Source organism: Cebus imitator, unplaced genomic scaffold (genome assembly GCF_001604975.1).
Source record: "Cebus imitator isolate Cc_AM_T3 unplaced genomic scaffold, Cebus_imitator-1.0 Scaffold179, whole genome shotgun sequence".
NCBI lineage: Eukaryota > Metazoa > Chordata > Mammalia > Primates > Cebidae > Cebus > Cebus imitator.
The window spans coordinates 1,872,817-1,883,565 of NW_016107494.1; the positions used below are offsets into that span (position 1 = coordinate 1,872,817).

Genomic DNA, 10,749 nt, shown 5'->3' on the forward strand with positions numbered 1-10,749 from the left:
CTGGCCCCACCTCTCGCTCCGCTAGGGAAGCCAGAACGGCTTCTCGGGGGCGGAGCCCACCTGGGCTGGGGCGGGGCCGGGGCCGGGGCCTGGCCAGGTGCGGCGAGCGGGAGCGACCCGAGCCGGGAGCCCAGTCTGGGGCTGGCGGACGCGGGCGGCGGTTCGCTGGGGAAGCCTCCTTCTGGGCAGCGAGTGAGGGCGGGTGGCGCGCAGCGAGAGAGGGCGGCGGCGAGCCTGCGACGGGAGCGGCGAGGCGAGGAGAGCCCGGCGCGGAGCACAGGCGCGGAGGAGGAGCCGGGCTCCACTCCCGGAGAGAACTGCGGGGCGCCCGCGCAGCTCGGGGACCCCTCGCGCCGGAGCATGAGCCCGCGCCCCGCCGGAGAGCGGCCAGGGGAGGCGGCCTCGGCGAAGCCCTGAGACTCTGGGCCGGGACGCAGGGCGCCCGGGGCGCGGGGCCGGGCCGGGGTGCTGTGGCTCGGGGGGTTGCAGCCCGCTCCAGCGGCGGCCGCCTCAACGCAGCGCCATGGGGAGCCCCCGGGCCGCGCGGCTCCTTCTCCTCCTGCGCCCGGTGAAGCTGCTGCGGAGGCGCTTCCGGCTGCTGCTGGGTCTCGCCGTGGTGTCGGTGGGGCTCTGGACTCTGTATCTGGAACTGGTGGCGTCGGCCCAGGTCGGCGGGAACCCCCTGAACCGGAGTAAGTAGCGCCGAGGGGAGGCGAAGGGCGCGGGGGTGGGCAGCAGCGGCTCCTGCTTTGGGGGGACCCGCCTCTCATCCCATCCTCAGACTCGATTTCCCACCCGTTTCTCCCTCAGGTGCCTGGCGTCGCCCCGCGCGTACTCGGGGAGAGCGGCGGGCGGGGGAAGCGGCGGGGCCGAGGGCAAAATTCCCCAGCCCCCGCCTGCCAGCCGGCCGTGTGGGGCCGGGGCATCCCGGGGGGGCTCCTCGCTTCTCCCATCGGAGAGCGACCTGGAGAGAGGCTCCCCGCCCGCCCCGCCGAGACGCTGGCAGAGACTCAGCCCCTCCTGCCGTGCCCGGCTTGTGGCTCCCGGGGTGAAGGTCCGCGGGGTCTACGCGCGAGCTGGGGATTCGTGTATGGGATGCTCTCGGCCGTCCATGCCCAGGCACGCGCTCCAGTCCGCGCGGCCCAAGCTGCCCACCGCCTTCTGTTTGGCTCCCTCCGTTTCCTCTCCTGCGGCGTCTTGGCGGGGGCTTCTTTTTTAGGATACCTCGGAGAGTCCCCTCTCCTTCCCGCTTCACTCCTCTCCCAGCCCTGTCCTCTTCCTCTGAATCTCCCACCTCCCCGCTGCGCCCTCCCTCGCCTGTTTCGGCCGCCCTTTTTGCTGGTTATCTGAACCCTGAGCAATCTCCCAAACTCCAGTTTAAGGAGATGGATGGAAAGCACAGTGGAGCGGGCAGCGGGTAGATTCCTACTTCTGTTTTTAACTTAGCCAAAGCCACTTAGTAATTCCATGCTTCAGTTTCCTCCTAGGAATACAGGAGAGCATGGTCTCTGCCTTTTTACATCAATAGGTATGGCTGTGCGAGATGGTTTTCAACGTACTGTGGATGAGAGTAACAAAGTAAAACTGACAATGTCAGGGGCTGTAAAAGACCCTGCAATAGCTGGGAAAAGGAATGGAGAAACTCTCATTACTACCACGTGCCCAACCCAAGACTCAGGGGCCGAGGTTCAAAGTTCTGGCACATGGCCTCCCATGCCTTCACTTCCCTCCCGCTTTGGGGAAACTCAGACAGAGTGACTGAGCAAGTTGCTGAGAAGACATTCTGACCTATAGTCCTGTCAGCTCCTCTATCCAGAGTTGGGTGTGGTGCTGTGCCTTCTCTTGTGGCCCAAGAGAGGGAATTACTAGGGACAGTCGTTGAGCTGGTTCGGGTTGGAAATGTATATTTATGGCCTAACCTTTCTGTGGTGATGGAAATAATTCTGGCTGTGAGTTAGAGGAGACTGGCTGTGCCACCAACTAGCTGGGGAATCAAGGGAAAAAAGAGCTTCTCAGGTGAAAATGAGGATTTGTCTAGATGATCTCCAAGGTGTGTTCAGTCTGGATACTAAGACTGAACTGCACATGACCATTTCCAGGGCTGGAGAGCTCAGCACATCACTAGGAAGGCCGAGTCCACCCCAGTGCCACAGCTGGACTCAGAAGAGCCCTTTCCTCCGATGACCAAAATCTGCCTGCCCATAGTGAATTCTTCCCTTCTCTGGGCCTTGTTCTTCCTTCTGAAAGACAGTCAATCTATTCTCCCCTGCATGGCCACTCGGCCCCAAATGGTTGAGCTCCTTTGGAGGGTGTGCGGGTGGGGGCCTGGGAGGGGACGCATCTTCCCAATGTAGCCATCATTTTGGCTACATTGTCTTTTTGCCCTTATATTCTACTCTCGATTTCCCTATGGAATGAGATTTAGAAGGGAGCTGCGGTTTCTGGCTCCTTGTCTCCCATCCTTTTTGTTGTGAAGAAGCCCAGATATCTTGCATCAGAGTTCCCTCCTTTCCTGTAGGTTTCACTCCAGCTCATAGCTATTCCTGTGGAGGGAGAGCCAGGGAGGAGGCATTAGGAAAGGAGAAGTGGAAAGGGGTTGCTAGCATTCCCTCCTCCACATCCTCGCATGTCAACCAGGGTAGTAAAACTGCACCTCCCAGGCCTGTATCCCTGGCCTCAACCACAGCAACCAGAACCAGCCTGTTGGCTCTGCTTTCCAGCAAGCCACCCCGCCTCTCCTCTCCAGCAATCCCTGCCAACTCCCTCCACCACCCACAGCTCCCTGTCATCTGTAAGGCCAGTCCCCATTACCAGGAACCTTTCATTTGCCTGTCCCTGTGCTGGATCTGGTGCTGGAAGAAGAGCGTGAAGAGATGGCAGTCACAAACTCCAGGGTTACCAGTAATGATAGGGGAGCATACTTCCTTCTTTATCTTCATGAAATAACCCGGTAGTTTAAGATGTGGATGATGTACAATTTGGGCTCCATGTGTAGAAGGAGATATAACCACAGCTGGAGTGTCTTCAGAGAAAAACAACCAAAATCCTTAACAAATAGAAAATGGACAAAAGAATCAGGACTGTTCACTCATTCATTTACACAAATATTTATTTAGCGCATACCTGGAGCCAGGCCTTGTGTGGGGCCAGGTAGGTGTGATGACTAGGATGGGGTTTCTAGCATCTACAGCTTTATCTAGGAGGAGAGCTAAGGTGCCTATATCAAAATGGTTGTAATATAAAAGTCATTAAGTTTTGCAAACATAGGACCTATGTGTTTCTGTGACACCTCTTGAAATGGGAACAGCTCTCCCAACTAATATTTCATGGAAATGGTGACATTTTGGGAGATTTTGAAGAGTGGGTAAGATTTTGGTGGATACAGAAAGGCTATTGCAGACAGAAAGAGTAATGTCATGAAGACTGAGGGCCTGGGAAAGTTTGTATTTGAGAATATTGAACAGCTGAGTTTGGTGAAACAGAGGGTATGAGGAGAATAGAGGATGATGTTATGTGTGGAAGACAATAAAAACCTTAAAGATTGATGTTTGTTCAGTAGCTAGCAGAAAGCAGTTGAAAGTTTTATAAGAGGGTAGCATTGTAGAATGGGACAAGTGGAGGGTAACAATACTTTTGGCATGGCATGATGGTTCTGGAACAGGGTCCTGATGAGTCCCCTTGTTGAGGCCAACATTAACCCTTTAGCTGCTGAGTCATGAAGCTGTCCTGGGGAGGGGGTCCAGGTGGCAGTGGGACACTCAGAGGGCCTGGGGCAGTCACTGTACTAATGCATGCATAAGGATTTCAGTGTTTTAATAAGTGATGTGGCTATCCTGGTATATGTACTGGCTGAAAAAGCCCTGGGAACAAACTGTTATCGGAAGTTAACGATTCTCTGATCAGGCAGGTTTTAACAAGTCATATACCCATTTGTTCAGATTGGATCAGCTAAGATTCTCTCTGAAGGCAGAGTTCTGGACTAAAACGGTTTCTAGAGGCCAGGGGCGGTAGGTCACACCTGTAATCCCGGCACTTTGGGAGGCTGAAGAGGGAGGATCATTTGAGGTCAGGAGTTTAAAACCAGCCTGGCCAACATGGCAAAACCCCATCTCTACTAAAAACAAAACAAAACAAAAACAGCTACTGGGGAAGTTGAGGCCGGAGAATCGCTTGAACTCAGGAGGCGGAGGTTGCAGTGAGCCAAGCCAAGATTGCACCACTGCGTTCCAGCCTGGGTGACAGAGCAAGACTCCACCTTAAAAAAAAAAGATGGTTTCTAGAGATGAAACATCTCAGAGCTAGTGGATGACATTTGGGCACAAATCCAGGACAGAAGGAAGGCATGCACTGGCCTCTTTTAGAGCTCCCAAAGCTGGATCTGGCACGTCCCCATTTAAGTGCCAGGATTACTTGCTGGTTCCCAAAGTATTCTGAGGCTCAGAAAGCCGTTGACTTTTGCTGCCTTACCTCTATCTGTACCACGTCTCTCTGGTTGGCCTTTGTGACTTCTGGCTGACTTGAGTGGGCTGAGGGAGGCACACCCACAATGTGAGGCAGTCACTGCAGCCCTGGCCACCACAGCCAGTCTGATTCGGAAAGGATACAAACCCTCCAGTAACAGAGGTTATGCAGGGCAGAGCAGTAAACTGAGATGCAGGCAGGGAGAAAGGGAGAAGTGAATGAGACAGATGTGTGGGCAGAGGAGGGATAGCGTGGCATGGAGTTGAAACCCAGCACAGCAGCAAGCACAACTGCCTCATGTACTCCCGCGGGCAGGGACTGTCTCATGCAGCTCTGGCTGGGCTGCCTCTCTGTCGCAGGGAACCTCTAGCTCCTTTTCATGTGTCCCGTTTACGTCTCTTTATGCTGGCATTCAGGTCACCAGGCTACTGCATGTGTCTTCAAATCAACATTCAATTCTGGGCACATACTAGGCGCTCAGATAAGTACCTTCTGGTTATGAATGTGTCAGCTTTGAATTTCCAAGCACCTGATATTTTCCACTGGCAGATACTGTGTTTATCAGGGACTGATCTAAGAATAAAACCTAGAAATTCTTGTTCCCTGTACCATAATACACATACCAACAATAGCCTGTAAATACAAATACAAAAGATAAACGATAAGACTTTTTTTTTAATCGTGTGCTTTCTTTGGTCATTGCCTATACAAGGAATGCAGTTTTTGACAATAGGCAACCTTACCCATATTTAGAGTCTCTCCTTTCCCTGGTCTCTCAGTCCCCGTGCTGATGTGGCCAGCAGAACCTCAGCAACGCATCTGCCATCTTTACCCTACCTACTACCCAGGCACCCGCAATCTCAGCTGAGATTCCCCTGCTTGGTGGTGCTGGGGCTGCCTGCCACTCCCTGTCCTGGGAGTTGTTCAGACACTGTGCATGGTTATAACTGCTTTGTAGCACAAGGTTTTATGAAAGCGCTTCCGGGCTGGTTTCAGGAGAGGCTGGTAAGTACGCTGCAGTAATTTTCCAGGCCATGGAGCCCGGTCTAGCCCTCTAGTACTGAGCTTTATGGAGCAGAGCGGAGCTGCGGACATAGCAGAGTTTGCTTTGGAAGGAGTCCTAGAGGCTGTTCTTGGAGTTGGCCACTCACTGTCTAGTTCTCCTCTACAGTGTTCCACCAGTCTCAAAACTACCCTTTTATTTTCCATAAGCGCTTTTCTTTATATGAAAAGATTATGTGATCTCAACTAGGTGAATCAGACATTTGGAATTTTCAATCCTTTGACCTTGTGATTCACATAATTAATAGATTTGTATATTAACCAATATACAAAAATACGAGTGGAAGAGGTGAGAATAGTTGTATGGTGGCTCTAAAGGGCACTGGGCTGTATGTGTTATATATTCTGAACAAAGCATGACAGATCTTTCCATTTTTACAGACTCATGTTAAGTGGTACGTTGAATGTTAGAAATATCCATTGGATAAGCAAAAATGAATATTCTTTGTATTCTTGTGATACTTTAGTGTATGATTTATTTATTTATTTATTTTCTGAGACGGAGTCTCGCTCTGTCACCAGGCTAGAGTGCAATGGCATGATCTCAGCTCACAGCAACCTCTCCACCTCCCAGGTTCAAGCCCGAGTAGCTGGGAGTACAGGTGCGTGCCACCACGGCCAGAGATGGGGTTTCACCGTGTTGTGCAGGATGGTCTTCAACCCTTGATCTGCCCGCCTCGGCTTCCCAAATTGCTGAGCTTACAGGCGTGAGCCATCGTGCGTGGCCTAGTATATAATTTATTTTTATGTTCAGTATGTTCTTTATTTCGTAAGTACAAAAGGCCTGGTACTGACCAACTTTTTAAGACGATAAACATGCAAATTGTTCCTGTGGTCTCTCTTTTTATTCAAGTATATGTACAGAAAGCTTGATGAGCAGTTTTCACAAACTGAAAATACCTGTGTTATGAGCACCATGATGAAGAAACAGAATATTACCAGCATCATAGTGCCCCCACAGGGGGCTGTCAATCACTACCATCAGCATAGATTAATTTAGCATATTTTAATATTTTATATAAGTGGAATAATACAGATTGTGTTTTTTTATTTAAAAATTTTTAAATTAAATTAATGAAATTATTTTTTGAGACTGGTCTTACTCTGTCTCTCAAGCTGGAATGCAATGATGCAATCTTAGCTTATTGTACCCTTGAATTCCTGGGCTCACTTATAGGAGTGAGCCACTGTGCTCTCTCTCATTTTAAAATGATATTCTTTATGATTATAAAAATGATGCATCTGGGTGTGGTGGCTCATGCCTGTAGTCCCAGCACTTTGGGAGGCTGAGGTGGGCAGATCACTTGAGGTCAGGAGTTCGAGACCAGCCACCTGGCCAACATGATAAAACCTCATCTCTACTAAAACTACAAAAATTAGCTGAGTATGATGGTGTGCACCTGTAGTCCCAGCTACTCAGGAGGCTGAGGCACACGAATCACTTGAACCTGGGAGGCTAAGGTTGCAGTGAGTCAAGATTCCACCACTGCACTCCAGCCTGGGTGACAGAGGGAGACTCTGTCTCAAAAAAATAAATAAAATAAAATAAGGATAAAAATAATGCATGCTTGGGCCAGGCACGGTGGCTCACGCCTGTAATCCCAGCACACGGGGAAGCTGAGGCAGGCGGAACTCGAGGTCAGGAGATCGAGACCATCCTGGCCAACATGGTGAAACCTCGTCTCTACTAAAATACAAAAAATTAGCTGGGCGTGGTGGCACTTGCCTGTAGTCCCAGCTATTCAGGAGGCTGAGGCAGAGGAATCACTTGAACCTGGGAGGGGAGGTTGCAGTGAGCCAAGATCGCGCCACTGCACTCCAGCTTGGCGACAGAGCAAGACTCGATCTCAAAAAAAAAGAATGCATGCTTATTATACTAGATAACAGCCATGTATCTGGACCACATTAACTCCTGCGAAAGTACTTTTTTGCCTTTAGGCACCCCAGCATCACTAATAAAATAACCTAAGGCCAAGGAAGACCAGGAGCCTAAAAGCCACAGGATACACAGCCTCTGAAATTCTCCAGTAGCTCTCTGCCAGGATGGAATTGAGAACTGCTGCTCATCCATATGTGAGAATTCTCTAAACATGTTTCTTCTGGTCTTGATCTTGGAAATAGCTGTGCTTCTCTTGAGCTGTTTGTTTCAATTTTTATTGGTCATGTAAGTTGCATAATCACTCTGATTTCTCTCTTTGTGTTGTTTACTAGAAAACTTTCGGATTCAGTTTTTTCCTCACCTGGAGAAAAGTGTAAAGGATTTTATGATCTGTATTTTTCTACTAATTTTATGCCTGTACCTTTATCTCCCCACCCCCACAACCAACTATTTCCAGTTTATGTCATCTTATATTCTAAGCTACTTTAATTTTTGTAAGTTACTTTAACTTTTCCTGGACCAAATCAAGGCATATAATAAATCAACAAGAGCACTATGTTATGCATACAAGTGTGAAGCAGAAATAAGCACCTAAAATGCCACCACTCTGACCTAGACATTGTTGCAAAAATAAAGTATAATAAGCAGTGATAACAAGAGGTTGGATTCCAGGAGGCCATAGACAAAAAGTCTGGTTTTAAAAACTTAAAAAGCCAAAATAGTATTGCCCTGACCTTTTTGGAGTCTTTATTGAGGTACTGAAAAGTTGAATCACATCCACAAATTATTACCTCTTTCCATAGCAGAAGACTATCAAAAGCTTGGAATTTACTGACAGATGTTGGGGCCTGAGCCACTTTTGTTGAAAATCATGACCCCACACAAGGCAAATTCAATAAAATTTGGGGCATCCCTGACACTACCAAGAGAACAACTGAGAGACTGACCAGGAAGGCCAGAAATTGGTTTGCTGTGTGGGCACCTATCCCCGCAAAGATTTGGGAGGAAGCTCCTCACACCAGCAAGGACACCTCAATGTGAAGATCTGTGGCCACTGCCAGCCTGTTGCTTTTGGATGCATAAAGTCACAAACTAATTTAGAGATCCAGCCCCTAGCCCCTCTATTAGCAGCTGAGAATCCCTGCTTAGGGAATACAGGGATTTCTGTATTTTTTTGTCTGTCTCTTCTACCCATTTCTTCTTTGAAACCATGTTCCTGTGGTACCTAGCAGAGGCTATGCGTGTGTCCCACTCTGCACAGCTAAAATTCTGCTTTGTGGCCACACAACCCAGGAAGAGGGCCTACAAATGGGAAGAGAATAGAGAGAGGTGGGAGTGGAAATAAAGAAATGACATTCCAGATTGACCAAGGATTTTATTTATAAATGCTCAAGAAATTGAGTGTTGTGTATTTTGCAATTTCTATTTATTTTGTAAACCCTGAATGGCTGCAGAAGCAATTCATTCTAAACTTAAAGCAAAATGTTTATGGAACATTTACTTTTTTGTGGCAGACTGAGTGGACTGAAAAGCATTGATAATTCCAGGAAAAAATTGTGGAGTTTGAAAACAAGCAAAGTTCAAGTTCAAGCTCTATTACCAATTGTGGGACCTTGTAGAAGGTATTTATTCCTTTCTGAGTCTCAGAGGTCTTGTCTGCATAGTGGGGCTATAATGCTGTTCCTGTAGAGCTCACTAAATCTCATTATGACTAAATGAGATTTACTGAGCCTAGCACATATTAGGAGCTCAATGCTTGTTGGTTCCCATCTCTTCCCTCTCAGTCTGATAGGAGTTAGAGAATGGCTGGGCAGGAGAGGCGAACAGACACATTCCTCAACTGGCCCATTTGCCAGTGCCTCTTCAACTTCTCAGCCCATGACATAGCTGTGTCCAGTCCCCCAGCAGTCACTATGCCATTGTGTCCAGCACCTGCCACCAAATACACATTCTTTTTTTTTTTTTTTTTTTTTGAGACAGAGTTTCACTCTTGTTACCCAGGCTGGAGTGCAATGGCGCGATCTCGGCTCACCGCAACCTCCGCCTCCTGGGTTCAGGCAATTCTCCTGCCTCAGCCTCCCGAGTAGCTGGGATTACAGGCACGCGCCACCATGCCCAGGTAATTTTTTGTGGTTTTAGTAAAGACGGGGTTTCACCATGTTGACCAGGATGGTCTCCATCTCTTGACCTTGTGATCCACCCGCCTCAGCCTCCCAAAGTGCTGGGATTACAGGCGTGAGCCACCGCGCCCAGCTAAATACACATTCTTTAATCACTTTTTCCCTGCGTGGTATTCAGCAGTGCCTTCATCTTTCCATCCCTGGCAAACATTTATATTAGGGGAGGGGGCCAGGTTAAGAGTCAAGGATTTTGCTGAGAATGAGAGCTATTTGGGGGGCTGTACCAAGCCACAGAAGCACAGCAGTTGGGAAGCGATAGCCTCTCACTCTGCTGCATACCCCTGAGTTCATGCTGAGATTTCTGGGACTGGAAGACAGGAACACATGGCAGTTATCTCGTTTATATAAAAAATATATTTTTTTTTAGAGATGGGATCTCACTATGCTGCCCAGGCTGGTCCTGATCTCCTAGGCTCAAGTGATCCTCCCTCCTTAGCCTCCCAAAGTGCTGGGATTACAGGCGTGAGCCACTGTGTCCAGCCAGTTTTCTCCTTGTACATCCTAGCTTTGTAACTGACTTTCCTGGTTTCCTGTTTTCAGGAAATCAGTTTACCTGAAACTAATTTCCTGTCCTTTTGAGGGCTTCAGTTCCATAATCTTTGGAGTGAGATGCTTCTTTGCAGGAATAGATTTGGAACTTGCCCATGTCACTAAGGAGTGAAGAGGACAGTCAGAAAGGAATATCTTTGACATTCTGGCACTGGTCTTTCCAAGGCTCAGTTGCCTGAACCAGGAGGTGGCAGCTCTCCCAGTAGTTCTGACTGCTTTGGCCTCCAAGGTCATCTCTGACAACATGGTCTCCATACAAGCAGTTGCCTCAAAGATTAAAGGCCTCCCTGCTGAGATCTTCTTACAAATCCTCTGATCCACTCCTTTCCACCCTGCCTGCCAAGCCCGGGTTCAAACGAATGTGTGTGGCGTGTGCTCATGCACACCTCCCTTGCCAGCCAGCTGGTCCCAGCTGCTCACCAGCACCTCTCAGGCAAAGGTGGGCAGGAGGAGTGAGGACGGGGAGGATTCCCTCATGGACCAGGCACATAGCGCAATACGTACTCCGTGTCCTGGGCCTCTTTTCTTTTCATTTCAGCTGAGCAGAGAGCCTGGGAAAGAGAGGTGGAGATGGGGAACACATGCCAGGTAAATGACTTCCAACAGCAGAAGGCAGGG

At 49.2% G+C, this 10,749-nt stretch overlaps 1 protein-coding gene across 1 annotated transcript in view; it reads left to right on the forward strand.

The window, feature by feature from the left end:
* Positions 1-453: 453 nt before the first annotated feature.
* Positions 454-10,749, forward strand: part of B4GALNT3 (beta-1,4-N-acetyl-galactosaminyltransferase 3) — a 100,063-nt gene continuing 89,767 nt past the window's right edge. Inside the window, exon 1 of the mRNA XM_017545413.2 lies at positions 454-692. Coding sequence (XP_017400902.1) covers positions 524-692 — 169 coding nt within the window. The 5' untranslated portion in view covers positions 454-523. The remainder of the gene's footprint in view (positions 693-10,749) is intronic.